The 23,527-nt window shown below is 38.8% G+C and overlaps 1 protein-coding gene and 2 pseudogenes across 2 annotated transcripts in view; 2 read left to right on the top strand and 1 right to left on the bottom strand.

Moving 5' to 3' along the window:
- LPGAT1 (lysophosphatidylglycerol acyltransferase 1) overlaps positions 1-19,323 on the top strand; it is a 63,149-nt gene extending 43,826 nt beyond the window's left edge. For both annotated transcript variants that reach the window (XM_016166496.2, XM_016166495.2), the window contains 2 exons: positions 10,958-11,064; positions 13,158-19,323. In XM_016166496.2, the coding sequence (XP_016021982.2) occupies positions 10,958-11,064; positions 13,158-13,309 (259 nt within the window). In that variant the 3' untranslated portion in view covers positions 13,310-19,323. The remainder of the gene's footprint in view (positions 1-10,957; positions 11,065-13,157) is intronic.
- LOC118613212 lies at positions 945-1,063 on the top strand (annotated as a pseudogene).
- Positions 7,285-7,402, bottom strand: LOC118612988 (annotated as a pseudogene).
- Positions 19,324-23,527: the final 4,204 nt, after the last annotated feature.

Genomic DNA, 23,527 nt, shown 5'->3' with positions numbered 1-23,527 from the left:
GACATAAAACCATTACAGAAAAATCAATGGTATCCCTTTATCCTAGCAATAAATAGAAAATGTAATTTAGAAAAAATACTATTCTCAGAAGCTAGATTACTGTAAAATACCTACCAGTAAAACTTAACAAAAAAAAGTGTATGACTTTTATGAACAAAAGTGTAAAACTGCATTGAAAAACATAAAAGACCTTGAATAAGTGGAAAGAGATACTGTGTTCATAGAGGAGAAGACTCAAAATTATAAAGATGTAAATTCTCCCATATCAATCTATAAACTTAACATAATTCCAATTACATTATCTCCAAAAGGATTTAGAGTCAGAATCCAGGATGGTTTTCCTGGAAACTTGAAAAAGTGGTTCTAAAATTCATTTGAGAGAGTAATAATAAATTAATAGGTAAGATAGTTTTGAAGATGAATGAAATAGGAATCCTTCCTACCAGATGTCAAGTCTTAGTGTAATTAAACAGTATAGTATGAGTAGGGCCTGATCCATAGAAAGATTAGAAAATTCAGATTTTCTTGGGAATTATATGATTGAGTAGGCATCATATATCAGTAGGGAAAGGATGACCAATTCAGTAAATGAAACGGTTCGGGACCACTGATTTTACATATGAGGTAAAATAAAATTGAAATTTTACCCCCTGTCATATCCCAAAATAAGTTCCATATGGATTTTTATCTCAGCATCAATAATGAGACTCTAAAATATTGGAAGAAAATACCAGAAACTCCAGTAGGGTAGGCTTTCCTTATAAGACAAAAGTCATAAGTCATAAATTATGAAGGAAAAATACAAATTTGACTGCATCAAAATTAAAAACTGGAGATATCATAAACAAAGTTAAAATGTTTTAAATACACATAACAAGAATTAATACTGAGTATATGTATAAAGAGTTTCTACAGATCAATAATAATTTTTAAAACCCAATAGAGTCTATGGCCATGCTACCCTGAACAAGCCCAATCCTGTCTGATCTTGGAAGCTAAGCAGGGTCGGGCATGGTTAGTACTTGGATGGGAGACCACCCAGGAAGACCAGGTGCTGTAGACATAAAAAATATAAAATATAAAATTAAAAAATTAAAAAATAAGGGATTGTAAGCTGACAAGTTCTTGCAATCTGTGAGGTCAACCAATGGTTGCCTCGCCTAAAAAAAAGAAACAGAAAGTAGACAAAGGCTGTAAAAAGACTTCTTATCATAGAAATCAAAATATATGAAAAGATGAGTGAATGCAAAATAGGACAATACCATTTTTTGTTCATAAATATCAAGTATTGGTGAGGTTGTAGAGAAAATGATACAGATCGGTGTACCCAATTTGAAGAACAATTTGGCACTATCTTAAGTCCCCTATGACATAACAGTTCTGTTTGGGATTACATATCCTATAGAAAGACAGGGATATTAATGCAGCATTTTTTGTAAGAGTAAAAAATTAGAGGCAACTTAAATATCAATAGAGGAATGGCTAAATAAAATGTACAACCTTCAAAGGAATGTACTAAACAAAATTTTGTGTCCGACTGCTTAACATCTTCACTAGGATGTGTAATAGTCATCTCTAAAACTAAACTGTGGATTTTCCTAAAAACGTACACTCCTCATAGCCTTCTCCATAGTTACCAATAGCAACTCCCATCCTTCCAGGTACTCAGATCAGAATCCTTGGAGTCATCCTTGGTGCCTCTCTTTCTCTCACGTCTCACATCTACTTGGTCAGGAAGTTCTTTGGCTCTGTATTCAAATATATGTCCTGGTTCTGACCACTGCCTTTTGCTTCGTCCTGGCCACCGTCACCCCTATCCAGCTCCTAGATCACTACATAACTTCCTAACTGGCACCTCATTTTTACCTTTGTCCCTCTTAGTGTTTATTTCCAACATAGTATCCAGAGTGGTCTTCTAAAAATCTAAGTCAGATCATATCAATCTTACGTATAGAAACCCATAGTGGCTTTACCCATCTAAAAAGCCAGGAGCCTTATGATGGTGTCTAAGGACCTGTTTGACCTGCTCTTTCTCTGTGACCTCATCTCCTACTACTTCCCCTTAGGCAGTCCTGGCTCTACTGGCCGCCTTGCTGTCTTTGAACATGCCATGTATGTTCTTACCTCAGGGTCTTTATTTTGGCTGTTTCCTCCTCCGAAAGTCTTCTCTTAGAAATCTGCAGTGATGCCAGTGGACTCAGGAGGATTTTCTAATTATATTTCTTATAGTTGGTAGGTATAAAGGTGATATTCGTCGCCCATCCCATAGAGAGAAAATAGTATCATTTCTTAGACACTAGAATTAAGTTCTGAAAAACACACAAGTGAGGAATAATATACTATATTTCATCAATTAAGACATATATTTTTACATATTAACATCTCTGAAATCAGGAGGCATCTTAAAATCAGTATAAAAAAGCATTCATTATAATTTTATTAGATATTTTGTATGCAGCACCTCAGACAACAAAAGTTTAATAGGTTTACATTTAAAATGTATATCATTTAATAGACCCTAAATAGACTTCGCCCCTTTAAATCAAGGATGTTGAAATATTCAAATTATATAAGTAGTCTCAGAGATTTTCATATTCTAGTGTTTTATCCATAATTTTTAAAATTTATTTTCTATTAATGTATAGTTGACATAAAATAGTATATTTGTTTCAGGTATACAATAGTGATTTAACTTTAGCATACCTTATGATGTGATTACTACAATAGGTCTAGTAACCATCTGTCACCATACAAAGTTACGACATTATTGACTATTTTCCCTATGCTGTACTTTACATACCCATGATTTATTTATTTTATAACTGGAAGTTCGTACCTCTTATTCCTCTTTGCCTTTTTCATCCATCTCCTCTTTCCTCCAGTTTGTTCTTGATATCACTGAGTCTGTTTCTGATTTATCTTTTTATTCATTTGTTTTATTTTAGGTTACACACATAGGTTAAATTATACGTATGGTGTTTTTCTCTGACTTATTTCACTTAGCATAATACCCTCTAGGTCCATCTTGTTTTATCCATAATTTAAAAGTGAGCTTTAAGAGGCTTAAATTCCTATACTATATATATATTTTTAGTATAAAATTAGAATAAAGTAGAAAACAATTAATACAGTGAAAAGCAGTTATTCAACATAATGGGGACCAAGTTTCAGGTCACCTTTTCCTAGTAACTGTAACTAAAGTGATTCATACCCGAGTGACACACACTTATAGTACACACTTAATATTCGTGTTTAGAGGTTTACGACCCCCAGCCCCAGCCCCAAAATTACTCATTTGGAAGTGAGGTCATAAGGTTGCTTCTTGAACTAAAAGTGGCTTTTTAAATTATCCCTAGCAGAAGGAAACAGTGTCCTATCTGCAGTTTTTCTTATGCTAGGGCTTTTCCCTATGATTACTTATAAAAATTGCTCATTCCCCCAAGCTTCTGCTGTCTAATAATGCACTTCTTATTTCTGTCTACTTTTCTTATCATCTCTTGTTTTCCATTGGTTTGCCTCTGTGTACTGGCTTATTTCTGGAAAAGGCTGGACATTTCAGTCACTAGAGTCATTAGAGCTTCCAGTTGGAAAATAGAAAGTTACGCATTAAATTTTATCTTCAAGTTTTTAGTTCTGCTTGGCTGTTTTCATTTATTTATTTATTTATTTATTTATTTATTTACTTATTTATTTATCATTTATTTATTTTTACAGATTTATGGTTATTTCATGTAGTAAATGTAGATAACATAGACAACACCACCAAATTCTGTTTAATTGGACAATAAAAGCAACAAACTGAAGCTCTATGGCTGTGTTTATCAATGTTCACCACCCACAAGCTCTTTTTTCTTTTCCACACCAGTGTTTCTCTCCCCACCCCCCACCCCCTTTCCTTTAAGAAAATAGGAGATTGTAGTTTGACACCATTCAGGATGCTGGAAGCATTAAATAAGTGGTGTTAATGGAGGTCAACTATATTGTGGATTGAATTCTGTATTTCTGTAACGAAATCCAAGATTTGAAAAAGGTGAATCATCATTTCAAATAAGATACAATCTCCATCTAGTTAGAAGATATGCTTAACTTCGTCTCTAATATTTATCAAAAGTTAAACATGAAAGAAATTTTTTACTATTAATATAGTAAGGAACCAAGACCACAACATAAATCTAATTTACTAAGTTATTTTCAATATACGAATCTGGACCTATTACGATTTGGAGAACTTAGAAATGAAGAGCTCTCTCCCTACCTCCTTGGCCCTCTGGGGTTCGCCATGTCTTTTTTCACTTTTAGGTCTCTTCAGGCTCAAACACAGTGACTTCCATTGGTATTTTAAAGATGCTTTTTGTTTTCTAATTTAATTTAGCTTTGTTGGAAATATTATGTCTCCCAATTAAAAAAATTCTTAGAGTTTGAATTTTAATTGAATAATGGTTAAACATGACTCTCACTGGTGCTCACCATTAAGCATTGAATTGAATCTGCGAAATGGAAGGGCTAGTTAGATTTTTTTGTCTAACCTTTCATTCCATGTCAGGTCATATATACATATATCCATATATGTATGTGTAGGGATACACACACACACACACGGACCCGCACACGCACAAACACACACAATCTCTGAGAGGTTGACAGATTATATAAATATAGACCTTCTCCAGGATCTTGTTTTTAGTTGCCTTTTTTCACTTTTAGGTCAAGTGAGAAACTTGACCTAGAACTCAGCCTCCCTTTCTTTGAGGTTGAGTTTAGTGTAGAGGAGCATATAGAAATGGCTCCTCTGTAAATGGACCTCTCGCTCTCACTCTTTCTCCCAAGTTCCAACCCCTCATTTACCTTCCCTTCCTCCACCTGGATACCCTGTTGCTTCTACAAACCTATTATTTCTAAACCGAACGCATTTTCCACTATACAAACTAGTTTCTCCTGGCTTCTCAGTTGTGATTTATGTTAACATTATTTGCCCTCACCCAGAATGAAAATTTTGGAGTTCCTTTGATTCTTCCACATTTTAATTTTAGCTGATCTCTCAAATTTAGCTGTCAGTTCCTATGAGAGTCACCTTTGCAATATTATGTTTATTCCCTTTTTTGATCTGAATGCCATAGCCTAGCTAAGGCCTCATTACCTCTTATGTGGAGCATATTTGCTTATTAATTATTCCCTTTATTCTCTACTTCAGCCTATCTTGTTTATTTTACTGTTATTGCCTCTTCCTAAAACATGGTACCTTCCTTTTTTCCTCTTTTCTCCTCTTTTCTCTTCTCTTCTCCTCTCCTCTCCTCTCCTCTCCTCTCCTCTCCTCTCCTCTCCTCTCTCTCACATAAACAGTGGGACAGTTGACAAAATTTGAACAAAATAGGTAGATTAAATCAGATAATAGTATTATATCAGTGTTAATTTCCTAATTTTGCTTGTTGTACTATGGTTATACAAGACAGCGGTCTCCAACTTTTTGGTACCAGGGAGCGGTGCTCCTATGAGACTCTAATGCCTGATGATCTGAGATGCAGCTGAGGCGGCGATGCTAGCGCAGGGGAGTGGCTGCGAATACAGGTGAAGCTTTGCTCACTGGCTCACTGCTCACCTCCTGTGCCGCCCCAGAGATGCGGACCCCTGATATAAGAGACTGTCCTTGCATTTAAAAAATATAGACAAGTATTTAGGGGACACAATATCTGTAACTTACTCTCAAAATTTGAAAAAAAATTATACGTATATAATCAGAAAAGTATGTATATATGAGAGAGAATAAGGTAAAGTAAATATGAGAAATATATTTGGGGAATCTAGGTGAAGCATATATGTGAACTATTTGTACTGTTTTTATGATTTTTCTCTGAAATTACTTCAAAATAAAAAGTTTTAAGTCATTAGAGAGTTATGGGAAAGTCTTTGTGCATTCCCCTTACTGTGCCGTGAACCTAAAACTGCTCTAAAAAAATAAAGTCTTAATTAAAGAAAATCATTAGAGTCATGGAAAACAGTGTGTTAAGCAAATATACCAGGGTCATGTTTCCTTACCAGATAGTTCACGTCAGTTAATTCAACAAGCATTTAAGATTCTTACTGTGTCTCAAATGATATAACACCAATAAAAATATAATAAAAAAAAAAATTGAGATCTAATCGGTGCCATCTCATTGTTTATACCACCAAGTGGCAAACTGGTTTGCTATAGCTCCGGCTATTACAAGGAGCAGGGCTCAAGGGGAAAGGGTACCAGGCTCAGTTATTCCTGACTGCGAAGGGAAGCAGTGACCTGGGTGCTGAGTATTTGTTGTCTCTTTCCACATAAATTTGAAAGCCACTCAGAATTCTCTCTTACATGACCCTAGATTTGCTACCTTGGAGCCTTGGTTTATACCTGTATTAAAGCCACTAAGTTCATATCTGAGTTGCCCAAATCTATTTTCAGTTGACTGGGAATTTTTTAAAACTTCTCTAGTGGATCCAGGCGGAAGCTACGAATAATATATTTTAGTATGGTGAGGATGAGGCTTGATCAGCTTAACTCAGGACAGTGGCTCAAAGCCATTCTGGGAATTGAATGCTGGTAGAAATTCTGATACGCTAAATTTGACAGTATCTGTTCTTGGCCATAAATCTATTTTCGGTGGCAAGTAGTTTCAGCATTTCTGAGATGTTCTTGTCACACTAACCCTGGTGAAGTCAGTTAACTATGCCCCTGATACTGATGGCTGTCTACAGATGGCACCTCATAAAGTTTTACGCTGTCAAATTACTTTCAATTTAATTCAGTTTGGCAAACTTGAGTTCCCACAAAGAAGCAGGCACTGATTTACACTTTGGGCATCCAAAGATGAGTACAGCACAGTCTGATAGAGGAAACAGACATATAAGAAAACAAATCGAATATAGAGTAGTAAGCATAATTAAGACAGGGTTGTCATTGAGGAGGAGTTATTAACCTCGTAGGGAGGAGGAGGAGGAGGGCCAAAGGGAGAGAGGACAAGGTGTCAAAGAGCCACATGCTTGTCTTCCTGAGGAGGAAGTCGGTGAATACATTTTAAACTGGATGATTCAGAATAGTGGTATTAGCATGTTTATAAGCGATATGGAAGTGAATAGCAGAAGGAAGTTCTCGAGGTAACCGGGATTTGAGGAGAGAAAAAGTAGAGCTCTTATTTTTCAAACTGTATGCATATTATTGCTTAATTTAAAAAAATAAAATAAATTTTTTTAGGTGAGGCAACCCTTGGTTGACCTCACAGATTGCAGGGACCTTGTCAGTTTACAATCCCTTATTTTTTAGGTATACAGCACCTGGTCTTCCTAGGTGGTCTCCCATCCGAGTACTAACCAGGCCCGACCCTGCTTAGCTCTAAGATCAGATGGGATCAGGCTTGTTCAGGGTGACGTGGCTGTAGACTTTTTTTAAATTTTGAATTCTACTTAACTCTTTTAGGCCAATGTAAGTGATGCCTTTTTCGTGTATCCTGTGCCATGAGTAGACACATACCCCCCTTCATTAAAACTTACGCAGAAATTATTTAAACTCCTTATACTACATTTACAATATTCTGGTTTTGGATTATTTGTTTACTTTTGGTATTCATCTGTTAGATTATTAGGTTTTTGAAAGCAGGAACTGTTTATCTCAAAACCTTCTGTGCTTATTATTATCTCCTTACATGTAGTTAGCAGAATTGAATTGAGGGTTTAGCCATGTTGTTTGTTAGCTCACAGGGTGGCATGAAAATTCAAATGTTTTAACTCAAATTTATAGAGGTGTCAACTGCTAAGCATTTTTTATATATATATATTTTTTTGTGAAAGTGCAATTTATCTGGTGCTCTGAAAGTTGATTCTATGGAGTTTGGTAGAATACTCTGGATTTAAGAGCACATTCTGGATTACAGATAATGAGAATTTTTATTTCTTGAAAATTAGGAGCTAGCTAGTTTTTCATTTGGATAGCTGTTGGTATTGAAAAGATTTATTTATGTTGTTTATTTATTTACATCCCAGAAGAATTCCTTTTATTTGATTCTAAGAGGACTGGTATTCAGTGCATTTGATACTTTGCCATATTAGGGGATTAGTTGTTTTAATATTTTAATCCCGCGGTGACCAAACAATCAGTAATAGAAGTAGATTGCTTTTGAGGGAGCATTTGGTTTGCCCTCCTGTCTGTCTCCTAAGGCAAGAGAATGTCCGAACTATTCTGGGCAGATGCTAGAGTAGGATTTCTGTTAAAACACAGCCCCAAAACAACAAAACTTGGGAAGTTGAAAACAGAGAGCAGCAAATAATGTAACAGAACCCTAAGCCTGCTGTGGGAAAAGCCCAGAGCCAATCTCATTTACACCATAGAACTTCCAAAAGGCTAAAAAACCAGTAGCATTGGTACCTGTAGGAACGAGGTCGAATGGGTTGCTAAACTTGGCAAGACAGGTTGAAACCTGTTTAAGGAGAACTCCGATCTGCAGGACTCCTACCCTACGGCCCACGGCTCAGGGATTATCCTGGAGGCTTACTCTGGAGAGGGAAACAAGGCTCTGTGGACTCAGGAATGCCTGGCACAGTCGAGGCAGGGGTCCCATAGTGAAAGTTACGTGGTTAAGTGATGTGAGTGCCCTGCGTGCTGAGACTCCCTGCCCTGGCCTCTCACTCTGTTACCAGGAAGCTAGCAATCAGGCCTTTACTCTCTAAGCAGAACATTAGAAGATCTTTCTCTGGGGAAATGGTGAGTTCAGGTAGAAAGAACAACTTAAATGAGCCAGCCAGGTAATCCTCAGCGAAGCTCACAAACTCCACTTGCATGCTGAGAGCTTTCAGTCAACTATCTAGTCCCACATCTGTGAATGTGAGTGAGCAACAAAGAATTACCAGATAACTGGTCGTCTGATAGGCCTCTGCTGTGGAGGGTGGAGACTGAAACAAATATAGGAAGCTAACTCGGAAGAACGGAGACCATACAGGCAAAATACAGCTTCCAAAAATCCTAATATTAGTACATGGGGGTTCACTTAATGCTTTTCTCTACTTTTGGGCATGTTTTAAATTTTCCACTATAATTTTCATATAGATATGATTCTCATAAAGATAAGATATTGCAATAAAACAATTATAGCACTCTATTAAAAGGAGTATTCAGAGAGCTCTTAGAAATTAAACTATGTTAAAAGAAATAAAAGCTCAGTAAAAAGTTTAGAAATTCAATAAGAAATCTCTCAGAAAGGAGGACAAAAAGACAGAGATGGAGGAAAATGAATTCCAACCCCGAATCCTGTATCTAGTTAAATTATCGACCAGGTGTGAGAACAGAAAGAAAGCACTGGCAGAAATGCAAGATTTCAAGTACCCTTTCTCAAAGAAGTGCTGGAGGATGTGCTCCATCAAAAAGGGGAGTAAATATGGAAAGAAGAAGACATGAGATGTAAGCCAATTGAACCATTTAGGAGTGCAGACAGTCACCAGGATGAAGGCGAAGGGCCTTCGCAAGATGAAAACGACGGGCAGCAAGTCCAGAATCTGGGTAAAATTTCTTCAGGAAGATGAACTTGAAAGAATGTCTGATTCCTGCGAATGCCTTGGGAGAAGATCTAAACCACAGGTCAATCTGGCCCGCTGCCAGCTTTTTAAATAAAATTTTACTTAAACACAACTATACCCTTTTGTTTATATATTGTGTGGGGCTGCTTTTGTATCACAAGGCGGAGTTGAATAGTTGCTCCACAGACCACATAGCCTGCAAAGTCTAAATATTTTCTATCTGGCCCTTTAAGAAAAAGTTTACAAACTTCATCTAGAGAATTGTTTGACACTTGGCCAAGAGCTCGTGGTGGAATCAGTTATGTGTACATAGAAAACAATGGTCAATCCAGGAAGAACAAAAATTGGCAGGAAAGACAAAGTTGCCGTGATTTATACTACATGTCTTAGTTTTCAATATATTTACATGATTATAATGTAAATGACTAATATCGTGTTAATTAAAATTACCATATGCTGCGTTGGGAAGATGGGAAGGATGTGCATGAGTAGTGGGAATAGGAAGAGGAAGGAGCTTAATCTTCATCTTCCATAGTGAGAAGTGAGTAGATAAGCCCTAAAACTAACAAAGAAACATGGTGATAAATATCAAGATAATTAGCTAACTGAGCTAAAAGTCGATTCTCCGGGGAGATACAAAGGGCACAGGGACAGGGACTGCTCTTTTTCATACAAACAAACCTTTTGTAGACCTTCAAACTGTGTACTTCCTTTATACCTTTGGGAAAGGAAAAAAATTTTAACCCGCAGAATTGGAAAACAAATAAAAAAAAACATTTTCGAGGTCAACAGATATCTAGTACTGATGCTGGCCTTTTCTGTTCTCACCTCCAGTGGGTGTTTATCACTAATCATCCCAGCCTACTTACTATTGAGTCGGGACAGGGTTGCAGAATCTTCAGAATCATGTTCCAACAACCACTCCCAATCACTAAGAGTTTGCTTTGCTCATGAAACCAATATCTCTGCTATCGTTAGCCAAAGGGCACTGATTTGGGGGGATTCTGTCTATTTCACAGACTTTTCCAGCAAAAGAACATTGTTCAGATGCATTATTTGGCCTAGCTTTTGACTACTGTATTATGTCCAAAAGTAGCTGCCTTTTAAAACTTCATCTGTCGTAAACACTGTGGGAAGACAGTTATTTCTCAATACTTATTTCTACGTATAGGATAATCTCAGTATGTTTTCAGCATCTAACACTGGACCTAATGTACAACAGGCTAATAAATGTTTGAATAAATGAATAAATGAATGTGGTTATATAATCAACAACAATTTTTTAAAAAGCTAAAGATGAAGAAACAAAAGCAAAAGAAGATTCCATAACTTTTTTTAGCTTTTCGATCACCCAAGCTAAATTGTGGTTCTGAATGATTTCATCTTATGAATTAAAGTAGTTTTTGCCATTTTTTTCTTCTCTTAATAGGATCTTTCCAATTAAAGATGTACCCCTGGAGACTGATGACCTTTCTGACTGGCTTTATCAACGTTTTATTGAAAAAGAGGACCTCTTGTCACATTTTTATGAAACAGGTACACAGTATCCTCTTACATACTTTCCCAAGGTTACTGATTGTTTCCGAAGTGTGCTTGAGGGGAGATAACCATTTTTTCATTCTTCAGATACCCCAGAGAGTTATTTCTATATTTAAGAGTCCAGCTTAGAATTTTCATAAAGACAAATTTATATTAAATTTATTTAGGCTCGCTCTTCATCACCCAGTGTGCAAAGATCAAATGATGAGTAAAACGTTGTACAAATGGATCTAACTCAAGGGAGTACACAGTCTGTGGAAGACTACGATCATGCATATACAATTATATGGGCTGTTTTATGAAACAGCATTCAAAAAATGAAAAATAACATTCATTTTGGCATTGTATTTGATGGTCTAAATAATACCATCATCCAGCAGTCATTTGAGATCATTTCTAACTTCCTTTTAATATGCGTATTCTTTTCTTTGCATGTAGTTCACTTTTTAATTTTCACGAATACAACCTTATACTTTTTTCCTTCAGAGAAAAAAGTCTATTTACCCTATGGCCCCTTTTCTGTACTTAATATTCTCTACATTCTATGAAAACTACTGGGCAGTAAAAAAGACAGAGCAGGGGTGGAGGAAAGAGGGAGGAAGAAAGGAAGGAAGTTAGCATCTGTAGAACTCGAGGCACTGACTACCAGAGTGCTTTCACAAAGAGCAGTTATCCGTAGGTCTGTTTTATAGAGGTTCCCGTAAGGGGACAAGGTGAGGGGAAAGTTGTCCCAGGTCTGAGGTTAGCCATGGGATTTTAGATTAACAGCAGGTGCTGCTTTCTTTCCATTAGATATTTTTTGGTACAACATAAAGTTCCTGTTAAATCAGCCTGTCAAAGCCCTGATGCTGAGCAAAGGCAGATACTGTTAATTGCCTGTAGTGCTTTTGTTTTTGAATTTAGGATTGTTTCACTTTGCCCTCAGCGAGATTCCTTCTTGATCTTAACTTTCTGACTCTGGGGCCATGGAGTAGCACATATTGATATGACAAGAGCCAGACGCTGTGTATGTCTTTGGACTTCCTAGTAAGACTGATTGAACAAGGTGTCCCTCTCCGTGTGTTCAGCCCTTGATCTTACTCTCGAGTTTTCCTTAAAGACAAGACAGGTTGGATATGTAAGAAGGCATGAGGCGATTCAGAGACTAACAAGATCTCTCTTTCAGACTCAGTCTCTTGCTTTACCGATATTTGGCCTAATTGTAGCAGCAATAATGGAAGCTTCTTTTTAAGAAAGCTATTTGCAGAATGGACCCTGAAACTTGAAAGTGTTCTCTGTAAATTGCTTGTGAGAAGCAAATCCCCTCATGAATCAGCTTAGGATAGAGATTATCAGCAGGGACAAAGCCTGTTTGAAATGCTGAGGAGTGTTTTCAAGCTGACCTTCCCTAATAGTGCCTGCAGGGGTGGAGTTCTCCTTTCCACAAATCTGTTTACTTTGTGTTTCTCCTTTTTATTAAGATATATTTCATAAACCATCTTGCCTTTTGAAATGATCAGTGATTTACAACCACTTTTCGTTGTAAAGACATTTAAATTGTAAATAGAAGAATTAGTATAAGTTATGCTATTTTGGAAAGTATTTAATATCGGTTTCACACATCTTGTATCCTGGCCACTGTGGGAATCTCTAAGGATATTGTGAAAAACAAGGCAGCCCGAGTGCCTGCTCTCATGCAGTTTATAGTCCAGCAGGAGCCAGACAGTCTGTAGAAAAAAGGAGAGAGAGATCAGGATCATTACAGATTGTAGAAATTGCCAAGAAGGAAATAAACATGGAAATGGGAGTAACTGACTGAGGCAGGAAGTCAGATTTTTGGAAGACTTCAGAGACCTGCCAATCGCGGAGATGAGATGGAGGAGCAGCAGCTCCAGGCAGAGGGAATGAAGCCAAAGCTTAGGGGCAGGGCAGGGCTCCGCAGGTTGAAACTGGTATTTCTGATAAGATCTTTCTTCAGGAACAATGGGAAGTCACAGAAGATTCTTAAAGAAACAAATAAATAAAACTCTAGTTAAATTGATATTCAACTTTTGCTCCAAGACACCTATTACCTCAGTTAAACAAAGTAATATTTCTCTCTTCTCTTTCAGGGGCTTTTCCACCTCCTGAGGGCCGCAACGAAGCCGTTTCCAGGGAGATGACCCTCAGCAATATGTGGATCTTTCTCATACAGTCTTTTGCATTTTTGTCAGGTTACATGTGGTACAACGTCATTCAGTATTTTTACCATTGCCTGTTTTAGGAATTGACTTGGACTTGTCAAGGTCACCATAGGAGTTCAGACTTCCATGGGTGTGCATTATTCAACATGTGCAAATCAGAATATAAAAATAAGCAAAGGAAATTCCATGGATGGATTAATTGTTTATCCCCCTTTGGGATATTTTAAAACTGCTAAAATGAGGATGAGTAATATAATGACCTGCTACTATGTTTTAAGGACTTTCCATGTTTTAAAGAGATACACTCTACCACACATTTTAGCAAACATCACATTTGGAGAAGACGAAATCATAAAATCCTCCTAGAAGACCGAGAGAAATTCTTTTGCCACCAGATATACTTGATTACCTAGTTCAAGCTCAGAAAGTTGTATTCGTGCTCTTAGCTAGTCGTCTCCATCTGGGCAGTGCTGTAGAGAGCCCTCGCCTCCACCACTCAGCTGTGTCGCTAGGAACCTCGAGGGCGTTGGTTTGTTACCTTCTGAAGAACTGTTTTTCTGTTGTTTGCAAGTGACACTCTAGTCCTCAGCAACTCAGTGAGGTTCAGCGTCAGGCGTGCCCTGGAGGGGAAGGTGTCCGGTGGACACGTCCTGTACTAGAACGTGCTCCGTACGGAGGCTGGCTAGCTCAGGCCGACACTGTGTTTACATGCGCTGGTGCTTTCCCTTGTGGGAGGGGGTCACTTGATTTCTCCTTTTGTATGGAAGGCATATTGTAGATTGATAATTGTCTTTTACAAAATGCACTTTTATCAGATGCATATATAGCAAAAGATTTGTAATGTAGCCTGAAAACAAACGTGAGCATAATCAGTGAGTGGGATTCTTGAGAGGCCGTCTTGTCTGCGTGTTTAGCTGTGTGCTCATGCTTCTCTGTGCCGCCCTTACCTGGACACCACCGCAGTGAGGCTTCTGTCGAGCTCAGAAGCTTTGCTTTCTTTAATTTTGGCATATTAGTGCCAAATGCATTTGGAGATGGTTGAAACAAAATGCAAAACATGTGAATGATCAATAGCAGGCAAAATGGGCTAGTGTATTAGAAAAATAAGAGCTAGAGCCAAACACTGGCTTAAAATGGTGACAAGTTCTCACGTGGCGCCCCAGAACCTGTCACTCTAAGGAACAACACATGCCAGAGTGGTGTGACCGGCGTGAGACCAGCACACAGGGCTTTCCTGTTTCTTCCAGTTGCTTTTGAAGAGGATAAAGTCAAGTTTATGTCTAGAAAACTTTTTTTTTTTTTTTTTTGTATTCATCACTATGTTCATGCAATTTACCTCATAGTAGAACCAAACTCTTCTCAAAAAGTGCTGGCACCGCCTCATCCATCACCTGCACTCCCGGTGTTGAGACAGAGAATGGTCTTTTGGTTTGGGATTGTAAGACTATTAAGATCCTAGTAAGTCCTTGGTAGTTTTCTGTGACATGAGCATTGTAGATTCCTCTGTTGTTGTTAATCATACAAATGACAATTTTGAGAAGTAGGCCGGAAAATAAAAGTAAAAGCTGATGTTTTCTGTTTTTAAATAAACCAAAAAAAAAAAAAAAAAACTGAGAAGATATGAATTGTCTCCCATTTATGTGGGAAAGGTAAAGCAACACCAAATAAAAGCCCACAGCAGCTTCATCTCTAGGTTAATTCAGTGCAATGTGTGAGAAAGAGTGATGTGTTAACTGAAATACCTCATTGATTATACTACTGCTGGTAAAACGCAGAAGACAGTGTTAATGTGTTGATGTTGGTGATGGTGGTTATAAGATGCTGTTTTTTTTGAAAGCTAAGCATTTCGTAATGTGTTTTACAGTGACAGTGAGTAGGTGAAGCCAATCTCAATTTAGAGGTATGGGTATGATAGGAAGCCAATAGAAGCTTAAAGGATGCTTCCGTTTGAGGCCCAGAAAATTCTACTAGATTACAAGAGGAACTGAAATTGTTTATTTGGGAGATTAGTCAGTCATCTGGGGGATAAGTTGCTCACTGTCGAGTATGGCAGGCACAGTCCTGGCTATTAGACCTTTTCCTCATTGCTAAACCAGGCCACAGGTGGAGTGGCCCATTCTCCTGTCGAAAAAAGAGGAATGCATACATGCATACGTAGATGTGGTCTAGGGCCACCATTGCCATCGCTGTGCTCCAAAGGAACGTGATATTGTTTAATATACTGTACACGTCAAGCAAACTGTTCTGTAAGATGCTTTACTTTTCAAGCATAGTCATTTCAACAGTCTCTAGAGTGACAAATAACAATAGATGTGTAAGTTAATTTCTGAAAATAGATCTCTGCGTTGTAAATAGATGTGTTTGATCTGCCCTGTCCCTCTTTGATTCTTTATCAACCTGTTCTCTCTCTCTTTAGTTAGAAAAAATATGCTTGTTTGCGAGCATTGCTAGTGCTTTCCTCATTAGTAACGGGAGTTCTCCCGCTTGCACTAGGGAACGTGAAGGGAGAATCAGTGTTCTTATACGGCGGTCAGGGAAGCAGCAATATTCACTGTACAGACTGAATAAAATATCCTGATTTGTACTTTCTTTGCAAAGGAAGATGAAAGGAGGTTTAACAAATACACATTTTGTCAAGGGGAAAGAAAATAACACTGTGCCAGTTTCATACCAGTAGCTTATAGAGTCTCAGCACGAGTCACAGTGATGGAGCATCTGCTTGGCCTGTAGCAGCTGCAGTGAAGTGACCACCCCAGCAGTCCACCCTTAGCTTCAGAAACTATTATTGGTGTTGAAATATACAGATATTGTGGAGAATCCTATATGCCAGTAGAAGGTAAAGACAAATTACAGAATGGAAATTGTGTTTGGGTGGGCAAACAAACTAGCTGAAAATCTAAATAGTAGATTTAAAAAAAAAGATAGCTGTGAGTTCACATCTGTCATGTTATCTATCATATTTGAGTATTACAACCAACCCTTAATTTTCCACAGTAAAGGGACTAGAGATTACTGGATAACTGTTCCACTAGTAAGTCATAATAAGCCAAAAGTCTAAGTGTATTTAGAGTCTGAATGGTTATTCTCATCAGTTTTTTTTTTTTCTTTTAGGGATACTTACTAATTAACAAAAACAATTTGAGTTGTGTATTAGTTTCTCTTGCCCATATATTCATCACTGTGTTAATGAGTAGTAGGAAAGATTTGGAAAGACAGCTTCAGAAAGAGGAAACAAAAGCCTAAATAATCTGTAGACTAGAAAAGGAATCCCTAAATAATCAAGAGTTAGCAATATTACAATTTTTCTGAAGCGTTTTTATGAAAATGAAATGGTAAATCACCAAACGTAAACCTCAACACCATTCTAGTGTTAGTATCATTTGGATCGATGTTAAGAATGCGTCTTCATTCTTTGCTCATATTACTCCTTGTGGATTTGTCTTAGTAATGTTTTTTGACAATCGCTTCCCTAAAGACTCGTCTGAACTAGTGGGACCCAGTCATATCCAGAGAACATAGTCTTTAATCATGGATGGTCTTGTCGAATTCTTTTTTATTTGAGGAAATTTTATTTGCACTGCTCTGTAGGAAGAGTCAGCGAGTTTCTTCATTACGCAGTGCTTCACTCCAGCGTTACCGTTTCAGGCGTGCCAGCTGTGGTCCACACGGGATGGGCGAAAATGCTTGGTCCTGTGTGTTGCCACGTAGTTCTGTGAACCTTGCTTCTGGTCATATGACAGGCAAAGTCAGAAGCAGCACTGGGCAGCAGGTATACTGGTTCGTTTTATGAGAGAGTGGAGACTAATGTGTTTGGGACCAAAACCACCTAACTTGGACATTTCTAGATCACCAAGGGGCTGGGTGTTCTCTGGAGCGGTCACTCGTTGGTGCTTTATTGTAATCATTTTGCATTGATCCTCAACAATTAGGAACTAGACCCTGGGAATTAGCTGAGGGTGTTGAACCGTTGGGGGAGGGTGACTGTGTCCGTACAAAAGATAAAATATGGGCTTTTCTGCAGAATTTCCATTTGAGGACTTTTAATATTTTTTTTAAAACAGTTTAAAGAGCAAAAAAAAAAATTTAGGTGTATTCTCATTGCAAAGTATGTGCAAACACATATTTCGAATGGCTTTATTTTTATTGTGTAAAACTGTTGAACACATGGCTGTGATGCACAAATTCTTTACCTGTAAGGAGTCTATGCATTTTACAGTGACTTATGATTGGGTAATGAAACAGTGACACATCGAACTGCCATTGTTAAGTGCTTTTATTTTCTTTACCGTTATCACAAAATTGTATTTATTTTATAGAGATGGATTTTAGTTTTCCTGATGCCATAATGTTTACTTCAGCTTGGTGACCTGTTTCTCTTTCTTTATGTATCTGCACGTTGTAATGTATGATAAGAATGAATGTAAAGACTGTGGCAACTGTAACTTTTGTAAAGGGCTGGTCACACGTGGATCTGGTTTATGAAAAAGCATTGGGATTATTTTGGTAACCAGATCATCTTTTCAGAATTGAGATGTGAACACCAAAAGAAGCATTTTCTCAACAAAAAATTAATAGCTGGTTCTATTTTTTTTAACCTAGAAAAAATAAAGTTGATTTTTTTCAAGTAAAGTGCTTTTAATTCTTAGTAGTGGGAATGGGGTGTTTGTGTTTTACTGGAGATATTTTGATATTAACATCTGTAGATGTGTACTTAGAACACACCATGGCAGCTGGAGGCAAACCGAAAACCCAAATGAAAAAACATTGTTTTTTTGTTTTAAACTATTTCCCCGTCCCCCTCCCTTATTCTCCCCAACTAGAATATACTGGTAAATGTTTGATCTCTCTCCTGGAAAAAAAACCAATCATGTATATAGGTGTACATAAGTTTGTTATAAATTTTGCTGATAGCAAAGATGTATAACAACAAATAATAATAAAATATACTTTATTGTAAATTCCATATAGCCAGTTGATTCTCTCAGGATGTTTTGAATTTTGTTGAACTCTTGTAGTCAACCTATGACTGCAATTCAACTATGATTTGAAAAATGGAATTACATTTTAATCCACAAATTTCTCAGATTTTTGGTCATTCGGTCTGATATATGATCTACTATTAAACTGTTTCTTGACCTTGTACAAATTTATACTCATTAAAGTGAACCACTTTTAGCCTCAGTACCAATTGTAAGCTTATATAATTTCAATAACAGTGTTGAACAACTACAGGCAAAATTCTAAAACTTAAACAGTTGACTCTCTTGAGCTGGTAGGAGCTGTCTCCAGCACACCACTACCCTATTCTGTTTTTGTTTTTGTTTTTGTTTGAACTGTTAGTGTTGAATAAATGTTTCACAGTTAATCTTCTCAGTGCTCTCAGGAAATTCCTACCTCTGACCCTGGCAGGGGATTTAAAGGGTGGGAAAGCATTCACACCAGTCCTACAGAGCGTGCTTTTTGATTTGAAGAATTTGATGAAGACCAGTTTGTCCTGAAGTGCACGGAAAGCATGCATATTTCTAAAGTTGGCTCTATGCTTTCGTTTTTCAAAGTAAATTGCGATATAGGCATATCTAAGGTTTCATTTGGAGCATCTAAAATATGTTTTGATATTTGTAGAATATGTTTGATCCACTGAAAATTTTTTAATGTATCAAAATATCTTATACCATCTACCAGATAAGTTAAATAGTTACAGTTCAGTCTACCTCTTCTGTTTTCTGTCTGGGTTGAGGCCACCGTCTTTGATGAGGCTGTCATTTTCCCCTCCTAGAACTGGTTTCTGTAGAAGACAAAGAACAAACTGAGGCAGAGGCCTGAAAGCACATTGGAAGCATTCAGAGATCTGTTGCTGACCAGCCCTATTTCTCATGAGTTGGGGGGAAACAACAACAAAAAAGCCATTGTTCTTAATTTCCACTTAATATGGAAATGTTTGTTTCAAAAGTGTTTCTTCCTGCTTAAAAATGTATTTTTAAAGGGAAAAAAAAATTCCTCTTTTGGACATAAGAAAAAGTCAGCTGTATGAGCAGGTGTGACCATATCATAACATGCTGATATGATATAAATCAATAAATTTTTACCTCTCAGGACTTGGATAACCTTTATTTTAACTTTGGAAAACATAAACACCATCAATAATCCAGGTAACGAATGGAACGTGGGAGGAGGGTTGGCTAGCCACTGGAAATGAGACGCCTTCTTGCATAATCAGAAGATACTCTGAATTAGGTATGAAGAAACCCATTTTACAAAGGAGGGAATCGGAATAACGTTTTCGCTAGAAAGCATGACCATATCGCAGCTCCTTCTCGAGTTTCCCCTTGTGGCTTCCATCCCGTCTACCTCTGAGCTGTGTGACTCACCCTAGAGATGGTGAAGTTCTCACTATTCACGTATCTCAGGCAAGGGAGACCCTGGGCCATCCTTGTGACTATAGCAGCTGTCTCAGTGTTGTCACTAAGAAGTTGGGGGGGGCTGGGATATGGCCCCTAGAAAAATCAATTGCTTCATCTTCATTCCTTTGTTTCATTTTTGATGGAAAAAACTCCCCGAAAAGGGTCTTATCTTCAATAAGAACAAAGGATGGCTTTGGGAACGAGGCATCCAGGCCTGCATTAGATATGTTGATCTCTGGTATATTCAGTGTGGGACGGAGAGCAATGGCAGCTCAGGGCTCCCCAAAAGCACAGAAGTAGAAGCAACCAAAACTTCTTTGGCTTAGACCCAGGACTGGCACAGTGTTCCTTTAGTTAAAGTGAATCACAGTCCAGGTTCAGTGTGGGAGGGTCTACTACGGGGCGTGAATACTGGGAGGCGAGGCTCATCGGGAGCCATCCGTGAAGGTCAGCTATCACAGTAAAAAATTCCTCAGCTATTTGAATAATTAAAGAACAGTGGACAGGTCTAGAAGAGTCCTTGCACTTTGACAGGTTCGCCCATAATTTCAGTAGTCGGAAACTTTCTGAGTTTCCAAATACTTCTAAGAGGATAGGATCTGTTGATCCATCACTCGTCCATATAAATCAGATTAATCAAAAGAACACTTATCTAAAAGAATGGAAGTTTTGTTTGTGCATATCTATGTTATTTTTTTGCACTGATCGATGCATGACTCATTGGCCCTTGGAATTTCAGAGCTAGTGGGAACCTTAAAAATCACCTTGTTTTGAGATGGTAGATGTCATTTGGGTCCAATTTTGGTCCATTGCTGGCAGCATGAAATGGCTACTTAATAGAACTGTGGAGACTAGATTTCCATTCAAATGTTTTCCCTAAAAACATTTGCTTCTGTCTGGGTTTCTACTTTTAGTAAATAAGAGTTAAATCGAGAGGATTAAGTATACCTCTTAAAGGGGTGATGGATCCAAAAGCTTCTGTAATTTCCTTTTCCTTGATTTTAAAGTAAACATAATGTTCCCAACTCTAGGAGATTATTTTTTTAAGTGTTCCCCTCAGCTGTTCCAGAGAACTATTAGCCTAATCTGAAATCTATATTTTTTTTATCTTTTTGGCTATGAAAAGGAAAAGTATTTTGTTTTTTTTATTTTCACCCTGTACAGTAGAAGATAAAGAGAATGCTTTTGTTTCACACTGAAGGGGATAGTGATTTCAATCTTATAATAGTCCCTTTCATTTCTGAATTCCAAGTATGAACTGCAGCAGGTAACAAGCTCAGGGCCACAACTGCCTCTAGTACCCAATGCCACGGCAGCTGCTGGGTTCCAGGACTTGCCCAAGTGGAAGCCAGCAGAAGAACAGCAGAACCCAGGACTCAGCCCATGAACTTGAGTTCCAAGTTTTTTGTTCTCTCAACCTCACCCTGATCAGGTGTTAAATGGGAAATGTTCAGAGTTCTTTTCAGTATTAAATGAGGTTGTGTATGTGAAGCGCATCGTACTAAATGCTCGGCAAAGGAGGCTGTTGTATCCCCTGATTGGGTTCAACAGAGGATGTAAATTATTCCCACACCTCGCTGTGCCTAAGGTCCAAACGACCCATTCAGTTCCTAAGAATGGTCTATCACGGAGGCTATAACGCGCACTATCCCATCTTCCAGAGCCCTGGTCCTTTGGGTTTCTAAGGTAAACTGAAATGCGATCAGCATAGCCGAGCTCCTAACCTCACCTGGTCAGACTGTATCTAATTATCGAAGGCTCCAGACAGCAGCAAGAAAAAGCTTTGAGGTTGGAGAGCCAATTAGGAAGGCGAGGAGAGGAGAACATAAGGAGGAAATAGGACCTGCTAGACGGAAGACATTGCATAGTCTTAATAGGGATCTATTTTTGCTCCTGAGACATGATGTCACTTGTGGTGAAGACCTTGAACTAATTATCAAAAGAGGGAAATATAGCTGCTCATAGTTGGAAGCCATCCATCAGCCCATAGTTCTCTATGTATAATTTATATGATCCTAAATATAAAAGCCTAAAGATTCAGGAAGCCACAAGAGTTTAAAAAACTTTTTCCTTTCTAGTTGCAGAAAACTCTTGAGGTTTATATATTGAGAACTGACGTTTTATCTTCTAGTTGTAAGTGCAGCGTACTCAATTCTTAGAAATTTAGGTACCAGAACAAAGTGGGCAGATTAGGACCAAATACTGTTTATAGTTATTGAAGTATCATGGCAAAGTGCAGAAGAACTTTGGATGGAGCCGGGACACCTGGCATGGAGCTCCAGCCACATGCTCAACCCCAGGCATCTCCGTGATGCCGGTGCATGCTTACCACCAAGTCTGCATGGTGAGCACCTGGCTGCTCTTCCCATAGGCCGCAGCTCTTCCTCTCAACCCTGCATCCTGCCACGAGGACAGCAAGCCAAGGATAACTCTTCCTGACCGCTCAGGTCCCAGGTCTTGGGGGCCTCCACCGGCAGTTCCTTGCCCTACCCGTCCCCTCAGGTGGCTGCCCTCCAAATGACTATATGAGGTTGGTACATTTTTGTTTTGATTTTACATTTCTGTGTTCTTTCCTTGGGCAACAAGGGAGGAGGGTTCTGTGATCCTGCTTTATTCCATCATCTTTAATGGCAGTCTAATGTAGTTAACGCGAGAGTCAGTTCATTAAAAGGTGGCTTAGCTCATGCCATTTTCACGACTATTATGCAAAGTGAAGCACATCTGGAAAAATGCATTACTTTACCTACAGCCCAGGAGGGAAATAATTTAGTGCAAAGAATTAGGAGTTATTTCTTCTCTTTGGATAGGCTGAAAGACTTCCTAGATGAAGTGAGATTTCAGCTGCTGAAAGAGGGAGGGGAAAGGCTGAGTGGGCAGCAAGGGCTGCCCACCCGACAGGTGCACTTCCCTCGATTTCTACTCCTTAGAAAATGCTCGCTGCATGGGGGGTTGCTGAGGACTCAGCGAGATAATCCATGCGAAAGGGTTTGGAGAACCTTAAAACACTTCACGCGAGTGAGGGGTGGTTACAATTGGAATCGACAGTGAAATGGGCTTTTTCTTGTCATTAGAAGAATTCACAGAGAGGCTGGGTGAGCCTGTGCCAGGGGTGCTGGGTAGGAGAACCGATCTCTGGGTGGGGGTTGGACCAGCTGGCCCATCAGGCCTGTAGCCATCCTCGAGCCATTGTCAGTCACAGGGACCTTGATAAAGGCTCTCACTGTGCCTGCATTTTCTGCTGTGCCCGGAGGAGGGAAGAAACAATGAGCTCAGCCTGGCCAGAGGACAGAGCTCGTTTTGCTCTCTTCCCTTGTAGTGGCCTCTCCCTGAGCATCAAGCCACCAGGCAGGACCAGCTGCATAGGTCGCGGGACCCAGTGCAAAGTAAAAATGCAAAGCTCCTCCCTGGTTAAAAATCTGTAAGACCTTCAAGACGAGGATGGCGTTAACACAAGTGCAGGTCACATGCTTACGAAGTCAGCCCTGCCACCAGGACCACCAAGGAGGAAATAAGGAATGGGAGGGACCCTGGCGGTCCTCGGTGTCCTCACTCTGTCCCTCCTCCCAAGGCGTCGCACAAAGAGCTCTCACGGAGGAGGAGAGAAGAGGAGCAAACACCAGTAGCATTTCCCGTGTGCCAGGCAATGCTCTCAGCCCTTCGCACACCAGCCCGTCTAACCTTCACAGCAACCCCATGAGATACCGTTATCATCACTATTGTACAGATGCATGAAATGACGCAGCGTTTAAGTGACTTTCCCAAGGTCAGCCAACGATGCAGGCGGTCTGGCCTCAGAGTCTGTCCTCTTAGCCGCTGTGATTTACTCTTTCTCCAGGGGATTCTGTACAATTGCTTAGACGGGAACTGCTAGGAATGTAAAGGTGTCACCAGGCTGTA

The sequence above is a fragment of the Rousettus aegyptiacus genome, unplaced genomic scaffold (assembly GCF_014176215.1).
Source record: "Rousettus aegyptiacus isolate mRouAeg1 unplaced genomic scaffold, mRouAeg1.p scaffold_m13_p_17, whole genome shotgun sequence".
NCBI lineage: Eukaryota > Metazoa > Chordata > Mammalia > Chiroptera > Pteropodidae > Rousettus > Rousettus aegyptiacus.
The sequence above is the reverse complement of the archived record's forward strand: the minus strand, read 5'-3'. Positions and strand labels throughout refer to the sequence as shown.